At 42.3% G+C, this 27,161-nt stretch overlaps 2 protein-coding genes across 3 annotated transcripts; one reads left to right on the top strand and one right to left on the bottom strand.

Annotated features, from left to right (window-relative positions):
- Window positions 1–2,398: 2,398 nt before the first annotated feature.
- LOC139545386 (L-serine dehydratase/L-threonine deaminase-like) lies at window positions 2,399–12,381 on the bottom strand. Of its 2 annotated transcripts, none has more exons than XM_071353102.1 (8): window positions 11,966–12,381; window positions 6,358–6,559; window positions 5,542–5,708; window positions 5,155–5,194; window positions 4,750–4,981; window positions 3,845–4,072; window positions 3,194–3,318; window positions 2,399–3,078 (listed from the first exon to the last, which is right to left on the bottom strand). In XM_071353102.1, the coding sequence occupies exons 3-8, from the start codon at window positions 5,698–5,700 to the stop codon at window positions 2,879–2,881; spliced, it is 984 nt and encodes a 327-aa protein (XP_071209203.1). In that variant the 5' UTR covers window positions 5,701–5,708; window positions 6,358–6,559; window positions 11,966–12,381; the 3' UTR covers window positions 2,399–2,878. The 2 variants fall into 2 exon arrangements, with proteins under 2 accessions (XP_071209203.1, XP_071209202.1); XM_071353101.1 differs by lacking the exon at window positions 11,966–12,381 and adding an exon at window positions 7,177–7,296.
- Window positions 12,382–22,841: 10,460 nt separating this feature from the next.
- LOC139545388 (tetratricopeptide repeat protein 28-like) lies at window positions 22,842–25,956 on the top strand. Its single transcript, XM_071353105.1, has 2 exons — window positions 22,842–23,108; window positions 25,583–25,956. The coding sequence occupies exons 1-2, from the start codon at window positions 23,079–23,081 to the stop codon at window positions 25,913–25,915; spliced, it is 363 nt and encodes a 120-aa protein (XP_071209206.1). The 5' UTR covers window positions 22,842–23,078; the 3' UTR covers window positions 25,916–25,956.
- Window positions 25,957–27,161: the final 1,205 nt, after the last annotated feature.

A 27,161-nucleotide genomic window follows, 5' to 3' on the forward strand; every position in this document is an offset into this window, starting at 1 on the left:
AGCGGGCCCCGGAATGGGCACCCTCATTGTGGGCCCCGGACTGGGCACGCTTGAAGTGGGCCCCGGACTGGGGACCCTTGTTGGGAGCTCCGAACTGGAGGGCGTCGCTGGAGGCTCCGGACTGGAGAGCGTCGCTGGAAGCTCCGGACTGAAGGGCGCCTCTGGAGGCTCCGGACTGGAGGGCGACACTGGAGGCTCCGGACTGGAGGGCATCACTGGAGGCTCCGGACTAGAGGGCGTCGCTGGAGGGTCCGGATTGGAGGGCGACTCTGGAGGGAGGAGACGCAGAGACAGCCTGGTGCGTGGGGCTGCCACAGGGCCCACCAGGCTGGGGAGACCTACAGGAGGCCTGGTGCGTAGAGGAGGCACCGGATGAACCGGGCTGTGGGGGGCACTGGAACCCTGGTGCGCAGCCTTGGCACCACTCCTCCAGGCTGAATGCCCACTTTAGCCCGGCCTCTCCAGAGTGCAGGCACAAGTCGAACCGGGCTGTGGGGGAGCACTGGAGATCTGGTGCTTACCACTCGCACCTCTCCATTTGGCTCAATGCCCGCGAGCGACGCGGCAAGGACATTGCCGTCCAGCGCCCCGAGCGTACGCAGAGCCGGCGCAGGATACCCTGGGCCGAAAGGCTCACTGGTGACCAAGCTCGCTGAGCTGGCACAATCCGCCCTGGTTGGATGCCCACTCTCGCATGGCACTTGCGGGGAGCTGGCATATAGCGCTCCGGGCTATGAGCGCGCACTGGAGACACCGTGCGCTTTACCGCATAACACGGTGCCTGACCAGTACCACACTGCTTCCGATAAGCACGGGGAGTTGGCTCAGGTCTATCGCCTGACTCCGCCAATCTCCCTGTGTGCGCCCCCAAAAAGCTGCTTCTCGTGCCTGCTGCGCTGCCTTGCCTCATATCGCCGCCTCTCAGCTTTAGCTGCCTCCAGTTCTTCTTTCGGGCAGCGATATTCCCCAGCCTGTCTCCAGGGTCCCTGTCCATCCAATATCTCCTCCCATGTCCAGGAGAACAATCTCCTGCTCCTCCATACCACGCTGCTTGGTCCGCTTGTAGTGGGTAGTTCTGTAACGGTCGTCGGATGCAGAAGGATCGGACCAATCTTTTTATTACAACTGAACACTAATAACAAGGTGCAGGTGCAGAAACACATACCAGAAAATAACTACCCACCAAGCATCGGTGGGGAAAAGCTACCTAAGTATGGTTCTCAATCAGAGACAACGATAGACAGCTGCCTTTGATTGAGAACCACACCCGGCCAAACACAAAGAAATACAAAACATAGAAAATGAACATAGAAAGCCCACCCAAATCACACCCTGACCAAACCAAAATAGAGACATAAAAAGCTCTCTACAGTCAGGGCATGACATTATAAGACAATGTAATTACAGTAATTTCATTTCACCTGGCATGGTTAGTCCATCTTGCATGGTATGTTGAAACTTGGTACAATAAGTCAAAGAGCCACTTTGTGTTCCACAGTGGTGGTCAGGAAGTCATTGATAGGCCAGGCCGGTAGAAGAGGCAGCAGGAAGCCTAGTGGTTAGAGTGTTGGGTCAGTAACCGAAAGGTTGCTAGATTGAATCCCCGAGCTGACAAGGTAAAAATCTGTCGTTCTGCCCCTGAACAAGGCAGTTAACCCACTGTTCCTAAGTTGTCATTGTAAATAACAATTTGTTCTTAACTGACTTGCCAAGATAAATCAAGGTTAAAAAATAAAAACAAAATAAAAGGCCTTCAAATGCTGAGTGCATGAATATCTCCCAACCTCACCATATCATCTTTAGGATTGAACCCCTGCGCTGCCGTGAACAATATGACTGGCCAATTAGATGCATTTAATGTCTAATATGGCTATTGGTCAGAATTTCATCCAATAATACAAAACAATACTGTAGATATGAGACGTTTTAGTTTCGTTAAATTTAGTTTGTCATTTTAGTTTATTTATTTGCACAGTAGAAAGAAGCCTCACCAGAATATAAATATTAAATTCATAACACAGATTATAAGAAATGGTATTCCAGACAGTGTCACGACTTCCGCCGAAGTCGGTCCCTCTCCTTGTTCGGGCGGCGTTCGGCGGTCGACGTCACCGGATTTCTAGCTACTGCCGATCCACTTTTCATTTTCCATTTGTTTTGTCTTTGTTTCACACACCTGTTGTCAATCCCACAATCACTTGTTCATTATTTAACCCTCTGTTCCCCACATGGTTTTTGTGAGTGATTGTTTATTGTACATTTCGGTCCGTCTGTGTGTGCTAAAGATGTTTCTTTGTATATTTGCCTTTTTTGAGTAAAGCACGTTTTTTACTCGTATCTGCTGTCCTGCGCCTGACTCTCTCACCAGCTACACACAAGACTCTTTACAGACAGGATGTTCAGGAAAAATTTGTATAATTATATTTATTTTTAAATATCACTCATACAGTACAAAAGAGGGTGAAGAAAATACAACCAATGGTATAGTTTACATGAACATAAAACTTGCTAAATACAAACAACAATACAACTCTACAATACAACTCTAACTCTACTAGTTAATCATCTAGGCTATTCAATTGAAAGACTACTACTGCCAGAGCAGTAGACTGTATGCCTATTAATGCCTTTCAATGCTTTTTTTTATCTTAACCGTAAGCTATTGCTGAATCGAAAGTCAGTTCATCCTTCAGCCAGTCATGCCCTTTCAGGAGTATACTGCACACAGTCTGGAATGATTTGGCCCAATGGTGTTCATGACTCATAATGAGATGCACATATTGGTAGTGCACAATAGAGTAGGGGAGCTAAAGCTGGAACGATCTGGGGAATGGAGTGATGGAGAAAGAATCAGCAGAACCCAAAGCCGTCTGTCTGCCTAGCTAGATGACATGCCCAACTGCTGCTTCAGTTTCTGGAGCTGTTCCATGCTGATGTTGTTGCCTCCGCACACCACGATCACCACAGGGCCCAGGTCCTGCGCCAGCTTGCCCTCCTTCTGCAGTCTGGGGATGATGTCACAGTACACAGCTGCCAGGGCAGCGCCACACGCAGGCTCCACCAGGACCTTCTCATCGTCTGGAGATGGAGGAAGAGGAATTCAGTATCAGAGAGGCTTGTGGGCTTTTTTAGGTATACAGTAGTAATCATATGATCCTCTACACAGGTCTAGCCCACTGTTTGTGATGCTCACCAACAAAGCGCTCGACAGCTTTGACAGCATCCTGGTCTGAGACCACCTCGGCATAAACGGTATGTTCGCCAGCAAGTTTCAGGGTCTGTGCAGATACTCTTGTCAGGCCCAATGTTGTGGCAATGCTGTGTAGATGAAAATGATAGAATTGTTGTTGTGCATACGGCTTTGCCTTCTTTTTTTGTGCTAACATATGACTGTTTGGCTGTAATGTTAAAGAGATAAATAAATAGCCCACCAAATCTACCTACCTCATCCCCATATTGTTTTTATTTACTTTTCTGCTCTTTTGCACACCAGTATTTCTACTTGCACATCCTCATCTCCTCATCTATCACTCCAGTGTTAATTTGCTAAATTGTAATTACTCCGCTACTATGGCCTATTTTTTTGCCTTACCTCCTCCTGCCATTTGCACACACTGTATATAGACTTTCTTTTTTCTATTGTGTTATTGACTGTACGCTTGTTTATTTCATGTGTAACTCTGTGTTGTTGTTTGTGTCGCACTGCTTTGCTTTATCTTGACCAGGTCGCAGTTGTAAATGAGAACTTGTTCTCAACTAGCCTACCTGGTTAAATAAAGGTAAAATATATATTTTTTAAAGATCCTGGTCTCTCGGTGTGAGTGTGACTCTTACGATTTCTTACCTTGTGATCTCAGGCAGAGTGATCAACTTCCCAGCCTTTATAGCAGCATTGAGGCTATGTGCCCCCATGGTCTCCATCGCTACGACTGGAACATTTTCCCAGCCGGCGCGACGCAGTCCTTCGACAACCCCGTTCATGAGGCCTCCACCTCCAACAGACAACACCATCGCCCCAGGCTTCTCCTGCAGCTCGGACTCCACCTCCTTCACCAGAGACGCATGGCCCTCCCTACACACACATTGAAAAAAAAATGTTTTCACTTTTCATTCACAATACATTTTATGATACATTGCAAAGCAGTCCTTAGAATCTGCTTTGTATACATAGTTCTATGTTGACTGGAATGGAACACTAACAATCTTTCGGAATAAGCTATGTTGTTAATCGTTCATGAGACAAGAAAAGGCTGCTGCTTCTGCTATAATGCTGCTGATAACATTGAAGTCTATTCAGCTGAAGTGTATAGTTAGTGTTTGGCTGTGAAATTAACCAGAAACATTTGGCTGCCATGAGGGTTCAGTCATCTTGCAGAATTAGATTATCTTCAATCCCTCTTGTTAACTGCAGCACAAAAATGCACAATAAGAGATCCTCATAGATTCTGCCAATCATCCTATCATTGCACAGAGAATAATATACAAGTTTTACTCAGTAAAGCATGGTAACACTCATACATGTAATACATAATACATGTTTACAAGTTTACAATAATACATGTTTACAAGAAAATACGCCACGCAAAGTTTAATTTGGATTGGAATAGAGTTCAATGTTTCTTATCCCTTATCAGCTATCCTTATTTCATGGAAGACACTCTTACTTTGACTATTATTCCCAGTACATTCACAGGAAATAGAGCAACACGGATGTTGCTGAAGTGTATTGATATGGTATCTGTAACTCACCAGATGAGAGGGTCATCAAAGGGAGAGATGAAGATCCATCCAGGGTTGTTGGCCACAAGCTGTTGTCCATATTCAATGCTCTCATTCAGCGTCTTGCCATGAATGACCACATCGGCGCCTTCGTCCCTCAGCCTCTCAACTGTTGGTTCCGGGGTGACACTGGGCACGACAATGGTGGCAGGTACCCCAAGTTTACGGGCAGAGTAGGCAGCCGCCATACCAGCATTTCCTCCTGTGATGGAGCAATGACATTGGCCACTTCAGGAAAAGGGATACTATACGGAGAGTGCTTAGCTGAAAGATCCCATAAGAATATAGATTTCTGAGATAATATGTTATGCTTCTTGTATTGTGACAAAGAAATGTAAGCGTGATTTCAAGCTAAGGATGTGATTGATTACTCACCTGAACAGCAGACAAATCTCTCACAGCCTCGTTCAGCCCACTGAAAGACAACAAAGAGCACATGATATGACTCACAGTTCTGTTAACCTTTATGAGAAGAACTCAAGGGCCCCCACATTGAAAATATCAAATCAAACCAAATTAGTCACATGTCCAGTGTTCAGACAGGGACTGACCTCCTCAAACTGGTCTGGACTGGTCCTACTGGGAACATGCTATATACGATTCCCCTGCACATCCACACCCCATGTTGTTTTGCTGGGGCCCCTAACATGCATTCTAGCACAACAACATCACCCCATCTTATCACAAGCACCCCCTCACTCCACATCCTTTTCCTCTCCTAACTCATGAGCCTAAAATTGTAGGTATGTGTGATTCACTCACTGTCTTGCAAAGGTGTCCAATGCCCCTGATCTTGAAGGATCCTGTGGGCTGGGATGAGTCTAGTTTCAGGTAGACAGAGGTGCCTGCCACTTTGGTCAGGGCAAGGCTCTCCCTCAGTGGGGTGGCCACGTGAAGAGTTCTCTCCTGTAGGTTCCTCATTTCTCTAGCTGAGGACAGACAAGTTGATTAATTAATGTGTTACAAGTGTGAAAACACATGAATTCATACATTTTCAATAATTGTGGAGGAAGAGCTTAACATGAATGTACTCTTGTGTTCATGCACCACATTGTGCAGATGCTCTTATCCAGAGCAGTTATGGTTAGGTGCCTTGTTCAAGAGCACATAGGCAGACGTGCAACCTTTTGGTTACTGGCCTAATGCTCTTAACCGCTAGGCTACATTTAAGTGTTAATTCACAGAGAAAGATCAGCAGTGGATACAAGCATTAGAGGAAGAGCTCCACATGAATGAACATGACCCACATTAAAGGTTGAGTTCAATATCACTCTATTAGCACTACAGAAAGAACATCAATAAAAACATATAAGCAAGCAATGGAGTAGACTGCCACTCTAAGACAATACAAACTTTGTAATAAATACAGGTAAAAAAATAAATATTTTTTTTGCTTATAATAGGTACTTAAATATAATAATATTTCTTACATCAAATTAATTATGTAGGCATATTATAATTTTCTTCTAAAGCTTTTACAATTGCTTCAATAACAGACCCTATAAATAGAATAATCCAAACAAGCATATATATTGCAGGCTTTAAGACCAAGACAATCAAAGTAAAGTTTCACTTTACCTTAGTAGACTTCTGTTTCAGGGTAAAATGCAAACTTCTCAACAGTTAGGTCAAGTGGGACAATAGACAGTTCCAGTCGAGCTTTCACTGATGAGAATTAGAAGAGGGTTTTATTCCTACTAGGCAGCGGGGACCTCCCTCCGCAACCAATCACCGTTGGGCACTCCTCTGGGCATTCCTCTGATGTCACACAACACTTTCCCTAGACGAGACAGGTGGGGATTTTAGAGCTTTTGTCACACCCCATTCCCCTAATAAGGTCTAAGACAACATAATATATTGTACATTTCTGTTAAATGTATTGGTTTTAGGCTAGCATGGTGATGTACTCAAATTGATTAACCCATATGATCACCGCTACATTTAAGAAAAATCGGATAAACATAATGTCTTTGGAAATGAGAGAAAATCTGTATTAATTGTCCTGCATATTATGATACATTCTATTTAGATTTGCTGGGCCTATAGGCTATGAACTGTAGTAACTTAATTAATGGGCACCTCAACTTACATCATGCATTATCAAATAAGCCTAGATAGGCCTACAAAAATACGTAGGCTATTGCTAAAATTATGGTCATAATTTGGATAATGGAAACAACGTTAAATTACATTCCCCTCCCTAGCAGGAGAATACCCAATACAGAAGGAAATGTATCTTGCTTGTATTCACAAATGCACGTTTGTGTCCCTTGCTTTTATGTCCCTTGCTTTAGTTGAATTCACATTTTACGTTATTGACAGTGTGTAATAAATTACTGAACTAATTATTTAAACGTGGGGTCAAAACTGGGTCAGTCTATAGATAAGTGTACAGACCATTTTTACACGGTGTCCTCTGGCTGCGCTGGCTTTGCTGCAGGGGTCCATATCATTGTCATTACCAAAAGAGTCGCGACTATTTTGACTCCGCGCTACCAAAAGCGACGGATTCTACCGAACACATCTAGGCGAGTGGCCTCTGCTCAGTGGCAGCAAATGTCATGTTGACGACTCAAACCTGACTGATCCGGCTTGGAGTCGAAAGAGAAGCCTGAGAGTATAGGCATTAAAACAAATGGGTCGTTCTGTGCACCAATATTGCATTTTAAAAGCCTGCTATATTCAATTGGTGCCCTTTAATATAGACCATTAATATAGACCACATGGAGAATTCAATCAATCTGGATTTTTAAATGAATAAAGACTTGCTAAAGTGCACAAATTCTGCTGTTTTACACTATTTTAACCCACTTAATCCTAACATTTCTCCAGCTTTTCACCATCATTGTAAAGCCTTAGTTATTTTGCTGCTTTGAAAAAGTCATTTCTGAAGATGATTATTTATTTAATGCGTGATTCATGTACTTCTATCCCTAATGTTTAGGTCAACCCTGTTATGTGAACTGAACTCTCATTTTAATATGGTGAAACTATCCTTTTAAAATATGTTTTTTCAAAAGAAACATGGAAAATATAATAGTCAAATCATAGTGTGAAAGCGGGTGAGCTGGTTCTACTCTTTGCGGTGAAAATTTGAACGGTCAAATATGCATAGATAGACAGGCTAGAATTTTTTGGGATCAATATCACTTTTTGTGCTGTACCTTGTCATGCTGCTTGCTTTGCTAGTATCACTTCCTCCGGATTCGGCTGATACATGGCGGGAACACCGGACCTCTGCCTTAGCACACGTTACTGCCCGGATGAAGGGTTTTACCAGTCTGAGCCTTGTGAAAAGCTAGCTATTTGCTGGCACAAGTGGGGACACTTCACACACCCTCATGTGCTACACTTGCATTCAATTGCCTCCCTGTTGCAGACAGCTTCCATTCCCCCTGTCACAAGGGGATTTGTGGTTGATTTAACATGATATCATCAACCCTGTTATGGTCAAACCTGTTACTTTATTTGGCACTTACTATAATGGGAAATAGTTTTTTTTAAAGTCGAACGTGCTTTTTATGACAGAATGTTAAAATCAGCTGAAATTAAAAGTTATTTTTGACCAAGATACACTTCTCAAAAGGCACTGAATTGTTGGAAAAACCCAAGTATATTCAGATACATTTTTGCTGAAAATAAATAAATGAATGATCTGTATGACCTCTAATCTCGCTGTCCGCATGTATAAATCACTGTAAAATTGCCTAGCGCAAAACGACAAAGTTAAATAGACGCTATCATGCTATTAAAGACTTAAGAAATGCATTGCTGTAGCCTACACTATTTAACTAATTACAATCACAGAGCACTTACATATTTTAGACCTAAGCATTATCATTAACGTTACATCATGCACGGACCTCTAAACAAAATAAAAAACATTGAATTAAAGTTATTCTATTGTCCTAAATAATGGAAAACGAACAGAGCTACCACACTATCCAACGATTACGCACACACATGTAGTCTTCCGCAAAGCACTTTCTGTCTCAGCATAAAATGCTTGAGTATCTCACGATGAACCTGGGAAAAATATACATGTTGGTGCAGACGTGATCAATGTCTAAAATCACAACTCGTCATGTGCAGTTCGAACTAGGTAAAAGCTGCTCACGTTTCACGTGCGTCTGGAGAGGTTCAGTGAAAAAAGAAAAAGATAACATATACTGTCCCCACGATGAGAACATTTGATAAAACAATATGTAAAAGTTTGACTGATTGTATATTATAGGCTACCTTTGTAATGATCCCAATAGACCATAAAAAGTGATCTAATAGGCCTTGTGATCTCTCCATGGTTGTGTAGCCTAGTGCGCGCAATAGGCTACACAACCGCGCATCATTTTAGTTTCAATATTTCTAAGAATGTCCGAGAGAATACATTGCGCAAACAGTTCCATAAACCACTCATGACAATTAATGTTCAGTATGATATCTGTCCACGTTTAAGTGATTAGGCCTGACTGCATATGTGTAGGACTAGGCTTTTACCGGCCTAGATGTCTGAGCTGAGCTAGATGTCTGAACGTTGTGAACTGAAATGCTGAGTCAGAATCAGAACTAGGATGTTTACCTAATGTTTTCCTCAAGTGTTTACGTCAAGTAAATATTAGTAAATAAATAAATAAATATTAGGAGAGATAGTGCTTACTTTACATAACTGAGTCCGACTTTAGATAACCGAGTGGAGTGCACTCAAGGTGTGGTCTGCGTTGTTGTGCGGTGTTAGACAACCCATGCTTAACCTGAATCCCTCTGAATTATGCAACGGGGAGGTTGAATATTGCTTTATTCCAATACATTTTATATTAGGCTATAAGCAAATTTTTATAAATGTTAAGTTCTAAATGTTAAATTTAACTGTCTGTAAATTCCTCAGCGACAAATGTTTTAAGGTTTTCGTTATCACATAGGCATAGCCCAATTCTAACTTTATCTTGAACTTTAATCACTGCAGAAAACACAGGATGGCAAAATGAGAGGGAGGCCAGGCTCAGGACATAGACATATACTGTACAACATGTCGACAAGTTTTATGGCTGGCAGCATCCTCTGGTGGCCAGTGCAGGCTGCTTTATCCACTTTAAAAATCAAATAACGGAGTGTTTAAATGGTAATAGGCCTAATGGCCATTAATTAACGTTTATTATGGGTTACCTCCTGTGAGTGGTTAGTAAATTCAACATCCATAAATGCATTTGTCTTCAAAACTATGCCCAAAAGCACATGCCTGCATAATTGTAGACAATTTCAATTGTTGTCGATAGTGGATGATTATCAATTTTCTGTAAAATATGATTGTGGATAGTATATAAAGGAAAAAAGGTCTATCCACAATTTCCATTGAGGAGCATAATTTTGTAGTAGTAATCGTAAATCTGTGACACTCAGATTAGTATGACATGTTATGTTTGGTATGGTTAGCCTACATAAAACTGAACCCAACTAGCATATTTGGTTCCTTGGAAGTTATGGGAACGTACATTTTTGGTTTCCCATTGGTTTTGGGTAATGAAGCCATACGCTTCCTGACCAGAAAAATTTAACGTTTTTTTTAAACGTTCTGAGAACTGAAGTGACATTTTTTCCTGTTCTGGGAACCTTTATTTTGAGGTTGCAGGGAGGTTCTGAGAAAATTTTACTATGGTTCCCTGAAAGTTGTCCTATGAGGTTTTATTAACATTCTGAGAACAATCAATCAATCAAATGTATTTATAAAGCCCTTCTTACATCAGCTGATGTCACAAAGTGCTGTACAGAAACCCAGCCTAAAACCCCAAACAGCAAGCAATGCAGGTGTAGAAGCACGGTGGCTAGGAACAACTCCCTAGAAAGGCCAGAACCTAGGAAGAAACCTAGAGAGGAACCAGGCTATGAGGGGTGGCCAGTCCTCTTCTGGCTGTGCCGGGTGGAGATTATAACAGGACATGGCCAAGATGTTCAAATGTTCATAGATGACCAGCAGGGTCAGAACAGAAATGATAGGTTATTTAAAGGTAATTAAATAATGTTCTGAGAACATATTTAAATTAGATCTTTAATAACACTGCTAGCTTAGATGAACTATTTTGAAATTAATTTGCTTAGGCATCAATTATGCAAACACATGTATTTTCCATTGTGACATGGCGTCAGTGAGATTCTAACCGATGATCTTCTGTTCTCCATCCATTGAATTAGTTCACTGCGCCACCAGGATGGAGCTAGCATGCCATGTTTTTTTTACTTATATAAAGCTGTTAACTTTAGTCTAGTCAAGCAGACCCCATTTCAAAGGAAACAATCATTAAGATGAGGTGTCGCCAATTAGTGGGCGCAGCCAACCCACCTGAACACACTTAACAAGATAGAGGATAGAGAGTTTTGTTGATGCTGAGAACAAAATGTATATGTTTTTAAATAACATCCTTAGAATGCTCTAAGAAGCTCTAAGAACATGGTTCTCAGAATGTTATGTTTTATAAATAAAAAAATATTTTACCTTTATTTAACCCGGTAGGCCAGTTGAGAACAAGTTCTCATTTACAACTGCGACCTGGCCAAGATAGAGCAAAGCAGTGCGACACAAACAACACAGAGTTACACATGGGATCAACAAACGTACAGTCAATAGCACAACAGAAAAGTCTATATACAGTGTGTGCAAATGTAGTAAGATTAGGGAGGTAAGGTAATAAATAGGCCATAGTGGCGAAATAATTACAATTTAGCAATTAAACACTGGAGTTATAGATGTGCAGAAGATGAATGTGCAAGTAGAGATACTGGGGTAAAAAGGAGCAAAAAATAAACAACAATATGGGGATGAGGTAGTTGGGTGGGCTATTTACAGATGAGCTATGTACAGGTGCAATGATCGGTAAGCTGCTCTGACAGCTGATGCTTAAAACCTCTCTGGGATAGCGGGACGCTAGCGTCCCAACAGCCTGTTAAAATGTAGAGCGCCAGATTTAAAAAAAAATCTATAAAATCAAACTTTATTAAATTACACATATAAGATACCAAATTAAAGCTACACTCGTTGTGAATCCAGCCAACATGTCAGATTTCAAAAAGGCTTTTCGGCGAAAGCATAAGATGCTATTATCTGATGATAGTACAGAAGCTACACTCTCTTTTTTGACAATTTCAACCATGCCGGCGCTACTCAAAACGCAGAAATAAAATATAAAACATGCATTACCTTTGACGAGATTCTTTTGTTGGCACTCCAATATGTCCCATAAACATCACAAATGGTCCTTTAGTTCGATTAATTCCGTCCATATATATCCAAATTGTCCATTTATTTGGCGCCGTTGTACCAGGAAAAACAGCGTTCAATTTGCGCAAAATCACGACAAAATATCTAAAAAATTACCTCTAAACTTTGCCAAAACATTTCAAAGTACTTTTGTAATACAACTTAAGTTATTTGTAAACGTTAATAATCGATCAAATTGAAGACTGGTCAATCTGTTTTCAATACAGGATATCAACAAACTCACGGTACTTTTCAAGTCTTGCTCAACTCTCAAACATAAACAAACGACGTCACTCCACTTCCGGGTCAATATCTTTCTCTGTTAACTAAGGAAAAACCTTAACCTTTTTCCATACAATGGCGACATCCAGTGGAAGCAGTAGGAACTACGTGTATACTGATTAGAATTCTGGTTTGCCCATAACAACCATTGAACATACAGGAACTTAAAAAGAAAAAAGTTAGTCCTCAGGGTTTTGACTGCTATATAAGTTCTGTTATACTTACAGATATGATTCAAACAGTTTTAGAAACTTCAGAGTGTTTCCTATCCAAATCTACTAATAATATGCATATCTTATATTCTGGGGATGAGTAGCACGAAGTTGAAATTGCGCACACTATTTTTCCCTAAGTGAAAACTCTGCACCCTATCCTCAAGAAGTTAAAGTTAGTGAGGGAGATATGTCTCCAGCTTCAGTGATATTTGCAATTTGTTCCAGTCATTGGCAACAGAGAACTGGAAGGAAAGGCGGCCAAAAGAGGAGTTGGCTTTGGGGGTGGCCAGTGAAATATACCTGCTGGAGCGCGTGCTACGGGTGGGTGCTGCTATGGTGACCAGTGAGCTGAGATAAGGCGGGGCTTTACCTAGCAGAGACTTGTAGATAACCTGTAGCTAGTAGGTTTGGCGACGAGTATGAAGCGAGGGCCAACCAACGAGAGCGTACAGGTCACAGTGGTGGGTAGTGTATGTGGCTTTGGTGACAAAACGGATGGCACTGTGATAGACTGCATCCAATTTGTTGAGTAGAGTGTTGGAGGCTATTTTATAGATGACATCGCCGAAGTCGAGGATTGGTAGGATGGTCAGTTTTACAAGGGTATGTTTGGCAGCACGAGTGAAGGATGCTTTGTTGCGATATAGGAAGCCGATTCTAGATTTAATTTTGGATTGGAGATGCTTAATGTGAGTCTGGAAGGAGAGTTTACAGTCTAACCAGACACCTAGGTATTTGTAGTTGTCCACGTATTCTAAGTCAGAGCCGTCCAGAGTAGTGATGCTGGACGGGCGGGCAGGTGCGGGCAGTGATCGATTGAATAGCATGCATTTAGTTTTACTTGCATTTAAGAGCAGTTGGAGGCCACGGAAGGAGAGTTGTATGGCATTGAAGCTCGTCTGGAGGTTAGTTAACACAGTGTCCAAAGAGGGGCCAGAAGTATACAGAATGGTGTCGTCTGCGTAGAGGTGGATCAGAGAATCACCAGCAACAAGAGCGACATCGTTGATGTATACAGAGAAGAGAGTCGGCCCGAGAATTGAACCCTGTGGCACACCCATATAGACTGCCAGAGGTCCGGACAACAGGCCCTCCGATTTGACACACTGAACTCTATCAGAGAAGTAGTTGGTAAACCAGGCGAGGCAATCATTTGAGAAACCAAGGCTGTCGAGTCTGCCAAAAAGAATGTGGTGATTGACAGAGTCAAAAGCCTTGGCCAGGTCGATGAATACGGCTGCACAGTAATGTCTCTTATCGATGGTGGTTATGATGTCGTTTAGGACCTTGAGTGTGGCTGAGGTGCACCCATGACCAACTCTGAAACCAGATTGCATAGCGGAGAAGATATGGTGGGATTCGAAATGGTCGGTAATCTGTTTGTTAACTTGGCTTTCGAAGACCTTAGAAAGACAGGGTAGGATAGATATAGGTCTGTAGCAGTTTGGGTCAAGAGTGTCACCCCTTTGAAGAGGGGGATGACCACGGCAGCTTTCCAATCGTTGGGAATCTCAGACGATACGAAAGAGAGGTTGAACAGGCTAGTAATAGGGGTTGCAACAATTTCGGCAGATCATTTTAGAAAGAGATGGTCCAGATTGTCTAGCCCGGCTGATTTGTAGGGGTCCAGATTTTGCAGCTCTTTCAGAACATCAGCTATCTGGATTTGAGTGAAGGAGAAATGGTGGGGGCTTTGGCGGGTTGCTGTGGAGGGTGCCGGGCAGTTGACCGGGGTAGGGGTAGCCAGGTGGAAAGCATGGCCAGCCGTAGAAAAATGCTAATTGAAATTCTCAATTATAGTGGATTTATCGGTGGTAACAGTGTTTCCTATCTTCAGAGCAGTGGGCAGCTGGGAGGAGGTGTTCTTATTCTCCATGGACTTTACAGTGTCCCAGAACTTTTTTGAGTTTGTGCTACAGGATGCTAATTTCTGTTTGAAAAAGCTAGCCTTAGCTTTCCTAACTGCCTGTGTATATTTGTTCCTAACTTGCCTGAAAATTTGCATATCACGGGAGCTGTTCGATGCTAATGCTGAACGTCACAGGATGTTTTTGTGCTGGTCAAGGGCAGACAGGTCTGAAGTGAACCAAGGACTAAATCTATTCTTAGTTTTTAAAAAAACTATGAGGCATGCTTATTTAAGATAATGAGGAAGGCACTTTTAAAGAATAACCAGGCATCCTCTACTGACGGGATGAGGTCAATGTCATTCCAGGATACCCCGGCCAGGTCGATTAGAAAGGCCTGCTCGCAGAAGTGTTTTAGGGAGTGTTTGACAGTGATGAGGGGTGGTCGTTTGGTCGCAGACCCATTACGGATGCAGGCAATGAGGCAGTGATTGCTGAGATCTTGATTGAAAACAGCAGAGGTGTATTTGGAGGGCGAGTTAGTTAGAATGATATCTATGAGGGTGCCCGTGTTTACGGATTTGGGGTTGTACCTGGTAGGTTCATTGATAATTTGTGTGAGATTGAGGGCATCAAGCTTAGATTGTAGGATGGCCGGGGTGTTAAGCATGTCCCAGTGTAGGTCACCTAGTAGCACGAGCTCTGAAGATAGATGGGGGGCAATCAATTCACATATGGTGTCGAGGGCACAGCTGGGGGCAGAGGGTGGTCTATAGCAAGCGGCAACAGACCGAGACTTGTTTCTGGAAAGGTGAATCTTTAGATAGTAGAAGCTCGAATTGTTTAGGTACAAACCTGGATAGTAAGACAGAACTCTGCAAGCTATCTTTGCAGTAGATTGCAACACCGGCCCCTTTGGCAGTTCTATCTTGGCGAAAAATGTTATAGTTAGGGATGGAGATTTCAGGGTTTTTGGTGGTTTTCCTAAACCAGGATTCAGACACGGCTAAGACATCTGGGTTGGCAGAGTGTGCTAAAGCAGTGAGTAAAACAAACTTAGGGAGTAGGCTTCTAATGTTTACATGCATGAAACCAAGGCTTTTACGGTTACAGAAGTCAACAAATAAGGGCACCTGGGGAGTTGGAGTCGAGCTAGGCACTGCAGGACCTGGGTTAACCTCTACATCACCAGAGGAACAGAGGAGAAGTAGGAAAAGGGTACGGCTAAAGGCTATACGAACAGGCCGTCTAGCACAGCTGGGGGCTGAGGGGGGTCTATAACAAGCGGCAACAGTGAGAGACTTAACTCTGGAAAGGTGGATTTTTAAAAGTAGAAGCTCAAACTGTTTGGGCACATACCTGGATAGCATGACAGAACTCTGCAGACTGTCTCTGCAGTAGATTGCAACTCCACCCCCTTTGGCAGTTCTATCTTGGCGGGAAATGTTGTAGTTGGGGATGGAATTTTCAGAAATTTTGGTGGCCTTCTTATGCCAGGATTCAGACATGGCTAGGACATCAGGGTTGGCGGAGTGTGCTAAAGCAGTGAATAAAACAAATTTAGGGAGGAGGCTTCTGATGTTAAAATGCATGAAACCAAGGCTTTTACGGTTACAGAAGTCAGCAAAAGATAGCGCCTGGGGAATATGAGTGGAACTGGGGGCTACAGGGCCTATGTTAACCTCTAAATCACCAGAGGAACAGAGGAGGAGTTGGATAAGGGTACGGCTAAAGGCTTTAAGATCTGGTCGTCTAGTGCGTTGGGGACAGAGAATAAAAGGAGCAGATTTCTGGGCGTGGTAGAATAGATTCAGGGCATAATGTACAGACAAGGGTATAGTAGGATGTGAGTACAGTGGAGGTAAACCTAGGTGTTGAGTGACAATGAGAGAGGTTTCATCTCTAGAGGGACTAGTTAAGCCAGCTGATGTTGGGTGAGACGAAAGAGCTGTCTAAGGCATTTTGAGCGGGACTGAAGGCTCTACCTTGAAATAAAACAGTAATAACTAGCCAAGACAGCCGTAGACAAGGCAAATTGACATTAGAGAGAGTTATTGGAGTTATGTTATTGGGCCCACACAAAATTGTATTGTAATGCCACAGCCTTCTTATTGGTCAACAAAAGACTGTCCGGCTCTTGTTGTCAAATTGACTGAGGCCAGCAAATCTCTTGACCTCTAATACAAATCTGCGTTTTCACTATGTTAACCCCCACACAACACTGTACATATTCGCCACAGCAGCATCCCTCCAGCTGCTTATAAAGATATATCCCCTTTGTAAATTGTATATATTCCCACTGTAATCTGCCTATACTCCAGAGTTTTGTGTTTTATGTTTAAAATCAAATCAAATTTTATTTGTCACACGCGCTGAATACAACAGTGAAATGCTTACTTACAAGCCCTTAACCAACAATTCTTTAAGAAGTTAAGAAAAATAAAAAAAAGTGTAAAGTAAAAAATAGATGAGTAAAAAATAGAAAATAGAAGTAACAAATAATTAAACAGCAGGAGTAAAATAACAAGCGAGGCTATATACAATGGGTACCGGTACAGAGTCAATGTGCGGGGGCACTGTTTAGATGAGGTAATTGAGGTAATATGTACATGTAGGTAGAGTTAAAGTGACTATGCATAGATTTTAAACAGAGAGTAGCAGCGTAAAATAGGGGTCTGGGTAGCCCTTTGATTAGCTGTTCAGGGGTCTTATGGCTTGGGGCTGTTAAGAAGCCTTTTGGACCTTGACTTGGCGCTCCGGTACCACTTGCCGTGCGGTAGCAGAGAGAACAGTCTATGACAAGCATGGCTGGAGTCTTTGACAATTTTTAGTGTCTTCCTCTGACACCGCCTGATATAGAGGTCCTGGATGGCAGGAAGCTTGGCCCCAGTGATGTACTGGGCCGTACACAATACCCTCTGTCGAGCCTTGCGGTCGGTGGACGAGCAGTTGCCATACCAGGCAGTGATGCAATCAGTCAGGAGGCTCTCGATGGTGCAGCTGAAGAACCTTTTGAGGATCTGAGGACCCATGCCAAATCTTTTCAGTCTCCTGAGGGGGAATAGGCTTCGTCATGTCTTAGTGTGTCTTAGTGAATAGGCTTTGTCATGTCTTCACAACTGTCTTAGTGTGTTTGGACCATGATAATTTGTTGGTGATGTGGACACCAAGGAACTTGAAGCTCTCAACCTTTTTCACCACAGCCCCGTCGATGAGAATGGGGGCGTCCTCTGTCCTCCTTTTCCTGTAGTCCACAATCATCTCCTTTGTCTTGATCCCGTTGAGGGAGAGGTTGTTGTCCTGGCATCACACGGCCAGGTCTTTGACCTCCTCCCTATAGGCTGTCTCATCATTGTCGGTGATCAGGCTGTTGTGTCATCGGCAAACTTGATGATGGTGTTGGAGTCGTGCCTGACCATGCAGTCATGAGTGAACAGGGAGTACAGGAGGGGACTGAGCATGCACCCCTGAGGGGCCCCCGTGTTGAGCATCAGTGTGGCGGATGTGTTGTTCCCTACCCTTACCACCTGGGGGCGGCCCGTCTGGAAGTCCAGGATCCAGTTGCAGAGGGAGGTGTTTAGTCACAGGGTCCTTAGCTTAGTGGTGAGCATTGATGGCACTATGGTGTTGAACACTGAGCTGTAGTCAATGAATAGCATTCTCACATAGGTGTTCTTTTTGTCCAGGTGGGAAAAGGCAGTGTTGAGTGTAATAGAGATTGCATTATCTGTGGATCAGTTGGTACGGTATGCAAATTGGAGTGGGTCTAGGGTTTCTGGGATAATGGTGTTGATGTGAGCCATGACCAGCCTTTCAAAGCACTTCATGGCTACAGACGTGAGTGCTACAGTCGGTAGTCATTTAGGCAGGTTACCTTCGTGTTCTTAGGCACAGGGACTGTGGTTGTCTGCTTGAAACATGTTGGTATTACAGACTGTTCCAATATTGTATTTTCTGTATGATGTGTTTGTATATTGTCTATTGCTGACAGCATCTTCTCACTAAGGCAAATTCCGGGTATGTGTAAATGTACTTGGCAAATAAAGGTGATTCTGATTATTTTTGTCAATTCAACAACGGACCAGTCAATTTGACAACACGAGATTTGCTGGCCCCAGTCAATGTAAATTTGACAACAAGAGACGGTTCGTTGTTGAATTGTTACATGTAGTACCTTTAAGCCAAAAATGAAAGGAGGTAGGTTGGTTGGGGAGAATGCGTGGGTGTATAACGCAAACGTCTACACTCTTAGAAAAAATGGTTTCCAAAAGGGTTATTCGGCTGTCCCTATAGGATAACTCTTTTTGGTTTCAGGTAAAACCCTTTTTGGTTCCAGATAGAACCGTTTTGGGTTCCATGTAGAACCCTTTCCACAGAGGAAGAACCCAAAACGGTTCTATCTGGAACCAACAAGGGTTCTTCAAATGATTCTCCTGTGGGGACAGCCAAATAACCTTTTAAGGTTCTAGATAGCACCTTTTTTTCCTAAGTGTAGCACCCCAAACACATCACAGACAAATGTCTATTTTTTGCCTATTAGCAACTACTTAGCGTGTTAGCCAACCCTTCCCCTAACCTTAACCCCTAGCCTAGCTAACTTTAGCCCCCATAGCTAACATTAGCCACAACAAATATCACAGATATTGCACATTTGTAACATATTGTGCAAATTGCATTTCATAACATACAGTGGCTTGTGAAAGTATTCACCCCCTTTGGCATTTTTCCTATTTTCTTGCCTTACAACCTGGAATTCAAATGGATTTTGGGGGGGTTTCTATCATTTGATTTACACAACATGCCTACCACTTTGAAGTTGCAAAACATTTTTTATTGTGAAGCAAACAAGAAATGAGACAAAAAAACAGATAACTTCAACGTGCATAACTATTCACCCCCCCAAAGTCAATACTTTGTAGAGCCACCTTTTGCAGCAATTACAGCTGCAAGTCTCTTGGGGTGTGTCTCTATAAGCTTGGCACATCTAGCCACTGGGATTTCTGCCCATTCTTCAAGGCAAAACTGCTCCAGCTCCTTCAAGTTGGATGGGTTCCGCTGATGTACAGCGGAGTCATACCACAAATTCTCAATTGGATTGAGGTCTGGGCTTTGACTAGGCCATTTCAAGACATTTAAATGTTTCCCCTTAAACCACTCGAGTGTTTCTTTTGCAGTATGCTTTCGGTCATTGTCCTGCTGGCAGGTGAACCTCCATCCCAGTCTCAAATCTCAGGAAGACTGAAACAGGTTTCCCTACAAAATGTCCCTGTATTTAGCGCCATCCATCATTCCTTCAATTCTGACCAGTTTCCCAGTCCCTGCCAATGAAAAACATCCCCACAGCATGATGCTGCCACCACCATGCTTCATTGTGGGGATGGTATTCTCAGGGTGATGAGAGGTGTTTGGTTTGCACCAGATGTAGCGTTTTCCTTGATTGCCAAAAATATCAATTTTAGTCTCATCTGACCAGAGTACCTTCTTCCATATGTTTGGGGAGTCTCCCACATGCCTTTTGGCGAACACCAAACATGTTTGCTTATTTTTTTCAGGACACTCTTTCGTAAAACCCAGCTCTGTGGAGTGTACGGCTTAAAGTGGTCCTATGGACAGATACTCCAATCTCCGCTGTGGAGCTTTGCAGCTCCTTCAGGGTTATCTTTGGTCTCTTTGTTGCCTCTCTGATTAATGCCCTCCTTACCTGGTCTGTGAGTTTTGGTGGGCGGCCCTCTCTTGGCAGGTTTGTTGTGGTGCCATATTCTTTCAATTTTTTAATAATGGATTTAATGGTGCTCCGTGGGATGTTCAAAGTTTCTGATATTTTTTATAACCCAACCCTGATCTGTACTTCTCCACAACTTTGTCCCTGACCTGTTTGGAGAGCTCCTTGGTCTTCATGGTGCTGCTTGCTTGGTGGTGCCCCTTGCTTAGTGGTGTTGCAGACTCTGGGGCCTTTCAGAACAGGTGTATATATACTGAGATCATGTGACAGATCATGTGACACTTAGATTGCACACAGGTGGACTTAATTTAACTATATGTGACGTCTTATTTAGGGGCTTCATAGCAAAGGGGGTGAATACATATGCACGCACCACTTTTCAGTTGAAAAAAATTATAAAAAATTGTTGAAAAAAGTACTTTAAAAAATTTCATTTCACCAATTTCGACTATTTTGTGTATGTCCATTAGATGAAATCCTAATAAAAATCCATTTCAATTACAGGTTGTAATGCAACAAAATAGGAAAAACACCAAAAGGGTGAATACTTTGGCAAGGCACTGTATAATATGAATTGCAATTCGTAACATATCATACAAATGGATGATGAACATCCACAAATGAATACATACAATACAAAATGTGTCATATGGAGACAGATTTAGGTTTACTATGTTACATCTATCCCTGAGTCCACGTTGGATTTCGAGAGGTAGGCTATTTACATTCAAAAAAGCAATTCCAGGCTCTTCAGGTTCCTGCAACATGGGTCAGAATATGTCATTCCTCAATGAGTCATTATAAAACTCTATAGGGAATGGCAGAAAGTATCCTAACTGTCAGTGGCATAGTGCAGTTTCTCGGGTCCCGCAAGGTTCGAGCACCCCGCTCCACCCAACAAAAAAACATTTGAAGTTCTTTAGCTAATTTCTTGCTAATCTACACATTGTGCCATGAGAGAAAATGTGGAAGTTTTAAAGCTAATTTCCTGTAATTCTTAAGATTTTTGACCATAGCTATGGGAAGTAGTTTGGTCCGCTAATACAGGACTATTAAAGGCCCAGTGCACTACTTTTGTGACATTTTTTAAACTAAATGTATTTGAGTGTTTACCAGTATTTGTAACTTGAGTCTGATAATACTTGTGGAATATTTTTTGAAATACTTTGCAAATGCTACGTATTTCTATGGGAAAACTGAAATGTTCTATTCATTCCTTTTCCATTTTAGTAGACACTCTTATTCGAGCAACTTGAGTGCATACATTTTCATACATTTTCATATTGGTCCCCCGAACCCACAACCCTAGCATTGCAAGTGCCATGCTCTACCAAATGAGCCACATCCTCACATCACATCATCACAAACCACTTGATGTCTCAATGTACTCAATTACTGTATTGTGCATTGTTTTTCTTCATGGTGATGGAAAGTCTACGGGTACAAACCTAGATGACCAGCCTATGTACAATACAGTAATGTACATTTACATTAAGTGGTTTTGTCACGTTCCTGTCCTTATTTCCTTTGTTCAGTCTTTATTTAGTTGGTCAGGACGTGAGCTGGGTGGGCATTCTATGTTATGTGTTTCTATGTTTAGTTTAGGGTTGTCTGATTTGCCTGATATGGTTCTCAATCAGAGGCAGGTGTTTTACGTTGTCTCTGATTGGGAACCATATTTAGGTAGGCTGTTCTCACTGTTTGTTTGTGGGTGATTGTTCCTGTTTGTGCGTTCATTGTTTTTCATTTGTTCACATGTTCAGGACTGTTAGCGTTGTTGGTTTCGTTTTGTTTATTGTTTTGTTCGTCTAGAAAAGTATTCGAATAAATATGGATACATACCACGCTGCATATTGGTCTGATCCTTGCTCCTCCTCAGACGAGGAGGATTACGACGATCGTTACAGGTTTGTAAGGATGGTAAATTAATACTGCACAAAAAGGTGGTTGTTTTCCATGTTATTTGATCAATAAAAATATTCAATTTGATGTGGATGTTTTGTGTCTTTGCCCATAACTTTGCACCTTTTGATGTACATTTTTGAGGACAGTGTTTTGTTCTTTCTGAATTCCATTAGAATGACAATCGCAGAGAAAGAACAGGGCAACAACTCTTATAATTCCAACTATTGAATCCTGCAAGATACTGTTGTTAATTATACAACTACCTTTTTGCCAAAGCGGAGATACTGAAAATAGTTTTTTGCCAGCTCTACAGATGTTGGTCAACTAATACTAGTAAGGGCCCAATGAACTATTTTTGTGAAAGAAAATATTTTCCCATTAAAAAAAATAAAATCTGATTTTTCAGGGAGTGCTGCAGCACCCTCAGTACCCCTAGTCCCTGCGGCTATGCTTATGACATTGTTCACATGATATCTGCGTGGCTGACCATATGTGTTTGCTTTGCCAGTGCTAACTGTCTGTCATGCATGGGGATATTGAAAATTGTAACACACTTCAAGACAAGCGTTGCGGGCCAATCTGTCTTTCAAAGAGCATTTCCAATCAGGGTCTCGCGGGAGAGAAACAAGAGGTGACATGCCACTGTGTTGAAGACTCTTTATATGAATTTCAAGATCAATTTGGTTTGGATTATAATAAATACCACACATTAAACCAATAAAAACACAGGTGTAGGGAATAATGAAAATGTAGGCTAACGCCCCTCTGATGTCACGAGGTAGCCTGCAGTAAACTGTCTCGAGATACGTCTGCAGCGCAGAAATCCGCTATGGCAACGGGAAAAGGCAATGGAAAAAAATAAAAAGATTTTGACAACATGGCGCACTATCCTTGAGAAAAGTTTCTATAGAACTCCAAAAAATACGTTTGACTTGATATTTTTACATTTTCTCGACTACCCGACAACCTTCAGAAACAATTGGAAGACGTATTGAAGAATACATTGGCATTGTATTTAGTGACTTTTATCATGGGATCAGAGAAGCCTGCTGCAGAAGACAAGTAGCCTACAAACACACAGGATGGAGAAGCAAGCAACTTTTAAGGAAAAGGTACAGAGCACTAAAACTGCTAGAAAGTCACATGACTTACAAAGATATACCATATTGGTACATTTTGTTAATGAATAGTTGTCAAATAACTATCACATTTACTATTGCACTGTCGACTGAATATGGTCACTGCAAGAATTGTTCATGCTTAGGCTACAAATGAAATGAGTCGACAGAGTCAGTTTATAACCAAAAGGATGCAGGGTCAATGCTCACAATGGTCCTGAACAAATTCTGGATGACGCTATTAATGCTACAAATCAGATTTCGAGACATTATGTAACTACAATGTGCACTGTCCCTGTAAAAATAAAATACACTCAAACTCAAGCAATGCACGGAAACATTGTTACTAAGTTATTACAATGGTGAAAAGGTGCAGGGAAACATTGTTAAAACTACTACTTTTTTTACATAGCCTACATCATTTTAGTTTGATTTCTGCACAGTTATTGTGAGTTGATTTAGAAGTCTTTGAAAAACTGAAGCGCAGACAGTTGTAATAATGATAGATGTATATATTTACAGTAGCCTAACACTGTGTAGCCACACTGTATGCATATATTTCAATGATATTGCTATGTAAATACCGAGTCTTGGTGAACCATATGCATGTGGACCCTTGATTCTAAAAAATTCAGTTTGATTTTTAGATTGATGCATTAACGATTCATATTCCCTCCAGTTTTCATGCCCTCAATTTGTTGCAGATCATGTTATCGTTGGCTTTTGACATGTTTTCATTTTGGTGTGAAGGCATAAACTACCACACTGGTACTCTGGTGGAGGTGCCCGTCTTACTCACCATGAGTTCAATATCTGAATAGCTTTCGCTCACTGGTTACACAGCCCCTGGAGTTGTGCGTGTGGTGGTCCACTAGTGTGAGTGTAGCCTATATGTGTTCCTTCATTCTGTTCTGCAGTCCTTTGGGAATGACATGTCAGGGAGTTTTCTCCAACTGGTCTATAGGGACCCCTAGTTGTCTAGGCTCTCATTATCTCAGCACTCTCTCCCTCACTCTCCACCCTTCCTGTCCAGTGCAGTGCCCACACAGATACCCCAGGATGTGTTGGGCCAGAGACCAGAACGTACCCTAGTCTAGATCACAGAGGGGACCTTCAATCACACATCCATTAGCAGATTTAGATTGTATTCTTATTAACCACTTTCAACACAATGACGGCCAATGGTATATCATCGGTATATTATTTTTGATAACAAACAGGCAAAATTGTTTCAGATGATGATGGGTAAGTGTTTAAAATTGACTCTGCTTCCAGTGTTCCACCCCCTTCAGACACCCAGAGAAAAGCTTGCATGCACAAGCTCACAACACAAATGCAATGACAAACACATGCACTGAACAGCAACAAAACAGCCCCCAAACCACACTAGGCCCCAGTCTGTTATTTACCATTGGTTGATGTGCATTCTTAGATCATAAACAGCTCTTACCAGTGGGTGGCTGCACCAGCTACTGTATGCACACTCCCACTTAGCCTAAATTTACCCCAATCCCATTATTTATCCTACTACAACATGCTTTCACTCCAGTTGTAACACTCAGAAGCAGCATTTAAACCAAACAGCACTGGGAGTGAAGTAGGACATTTAACAGAGGACGGTAGTTAGCGTACAGGTTGTTCAGATCTGAGCTTCATGCATTTTTACTGCCCTAACTGATGCTGTAATTATCATGATTAACATTTTGCAGAAGGATGCAAAGTGAGGAATGACAAAACCACACTTTCCACAGTAGTGTGATGTTGATTGTTGTTCAGTTAATACTTTCCACAATAGTGTGATGTTGAATGTAGTTCAGTCATAGCCAACGTCTATCCTTCCTCTTCTATCTTCCCCTTTCACTCTCTCACCCTCTGGAAGTAATTACCAGGCATGCTGACTGCTGCTCTGTCCTATCCCAGAATTCAGCTGGAGGAGGTGTGGTATGAATGAGGTATTGTGGAAGCGGCTCCATCAGATTGACAAGCTAGAGAGTTTTTCATTCAATAATGTACATAATAAAGCATCTCTGGTCAGCTGACACAACATTTCCAAACCAGTCATTTTCTAAGACTTCCTAAATAGTTTTAAAGAAACAAAGCTGTATTTTTGGGATCTGCAATGGTACTGGAGTAATTCTTTAGTTGTGTTATTGTGAACTACTGCCTGAAGGTATTGTCTTTGTTTATTTCATGCTGAGTCAGGGGGTTCTGCTGGTCTGCCAACATGACTTTGAAATTAGCTGAATCAATGATATAGGACAAGCTCTCTCTTAGTGTTTAAATTAAACCCCAAAGAATTTGTAAAAGCAGAAAACATTTCTGCTCTCATCTCCCTCTTTAAATTGTATTTAATGATTTCACTTTGCAGTCCTTTTGACCTGCCTTACTCTGAAATGTTATCATTTTCTACTGATACAACAGTCTGCCTAATTATGGAACTTCTCCACCTCATTGCCCTCTATCTCCAGTTTTCGATCTTCGGCTCCCGGACAGTTGGCAGTGCGGCACGGTTTGTGGCTGAAGAGGAAGAGGGCCGATGTGGCCTCAGCAAGGCAGAGTTCATGGAGAGAGTTCAGCAGAGCAACGAGGCGTGCCAACGCGGTGACTTCCAGGCTGCCTTGAGTCTCTATGGCGACGCCCTGCGAGCCGACCCACAGAACTGCATCCTCTACAGCAACCGCTCAGCAGCCTTTCACAAACTGGGACGCTACCAGGCTGCCCTGGACGACGCTGTCAAGGCCCGTCTACTCAACCCCAAGTGGCCCAAGGTGAGTCTGTCTGAACCACCCACTGCATCTTAACCTCAAACATGGGACAAGAGGACATGTGAGAATAGAAACACAGCTAAATTCATTCCAAAACAGAACAGTGCATGGTTTTGTATTACACATGTACTGTTTATGGGTTTTAAGATCTGCACATGAACTGAAGATTTATGGGAGACTAGTGCAAGTCTGAGTTACATGAATGGATGTCCACTTGGTATTAGGATCTATGTGCAATGGCTTGCTGAATAATTCATTTTCTTTTCTCGTTTTGATTGTGCATAAGCGGAGTTGATCAATGTAAGGTTGAGGAAGGTAAGGTAGAAGATTTGCTAGGTCTTATCTGTGGTATTGTCTGGGGCATGTGGTTTGACCTACCATAGATTTCACATTGCTCACCCACAGAGGCTGAGTAGGGTGCCAATCCTCTCAGCACCCAACTTGCGTCTTGGCTGAATGATTAGGCAGAAAGAGCTGTATTTTAGCTGTGTCTTTAGTGTGTGTGTGTGTGTGTGTGTGTTTAAGTGTGTACATTAATGTGTTTGGGTGTGTGTGTGTGTGTGTGATTGATTTGTAATGCTCATCTCAGCTCATCTGAAGTCACAGGTCACATCTCACCTGACTGAGGTCAAGGGAAGTATTTGATTGATATCCAGGTAAGTCTATTTTTGTTTCACAAAGTAAACATTGATTTATCATATTGATTGTATCAATCAATTCTCCAACACATTCTCATGGCTAAAAAATGTTGATGCATTGTTCTCGTCCGTAAACCTCTGAGTACTGATTTTTATTGAACAGAGTCCAGCAGCGTCAAAGCAATTTCTGCGGTGGGAGTTGATGACGAGTGTGGGAATGGTATGGAAGAGGCGAAGGAACATTGTGGTGGCTCTGATGTCAGATAAATCACAATACATCACTGCATCTAAATAAACTGTGAAATAAATATTCAGACAGAGAACAGGCCTGCAAGCTGCACTCGAAAACCATCGCCAAAATCTCACCCCTCTCTCTTTTTGATAGGCCAGCACAATGACCTCTTTGTGGTCTCTGATTGGGGTATGGTTAATCCAGAGCCAGATTATTGCACACAGTCTAGCCTATTACACACAATGTTATATCTGATGCTTTGGTTAGCTTCTGCTTGCACTACAACACTGCTGCTTCTGTCTAGTCCCAGATCTGATTGTCAAGGATCAGTCTTTTTGGTCAGGTGTAAGTCACTCAAGCAGTGGTTGAATTGTTATCCTCTGCCTGATCACCACTAGGAGACAGTCTTGTC

Source organism: Salvelinus alpinus, chromosome 19 (genome assembly GCF_045679555.1).
Source record: "Salvelinus alpinus chromosome 19, SLU_Salpinus.1, whole genome shotgun sequence".
Lineage (NCBI taxonomy): Eukaryota > Metazoa > Chordata > Actinopteri > Salmoniformes > Salmonidae > Salvelinus > Salvelinus alpinus.

What these genes read in the sequence shown, in the direction of transcription:
- LOC139545386 (XM_071353102.1), bottom strand. Translation starts at nt 5,700, where the DNA reads ATGAGGAACCTACAGGAGAGAACTCTTCACGTGGCCACCCCACTGAGG. An exon ending in TTGGACACCTTTGCAAGACA is followed by an intron (nt 5,195 to 5,541) that starts GTGAGTGAATCA and finishes GTTGTCTTTCAG; the next exon opens with TGGGCTGAACGAGGCTGTGA. An exon ending in TTTGATGACCCTCTCATCTG is followed by an intron (nt 4,073 to 4,749) that starts GTGAGTTACAGA and finishes ATGTGTGTGTAG; the next exon opens with GGAGGGCCATGCGTCTCTGG.
- LOC139545388 (XM_071353105.1), top strand. Translation starts at nt 23,079, where the DNA reads ATGGAGAAGCAAGCAACTTTTAAGGAAAAG. An exon ending in AAGCAACTTTTAAGGAAAAG is followed by an intron (nt 23,109 to 25,582) that starts GTACAGAGCACT and finishes CTCTATCTCCAG; the next exon opens with TTTTCGATCTTCGGCTCCCG.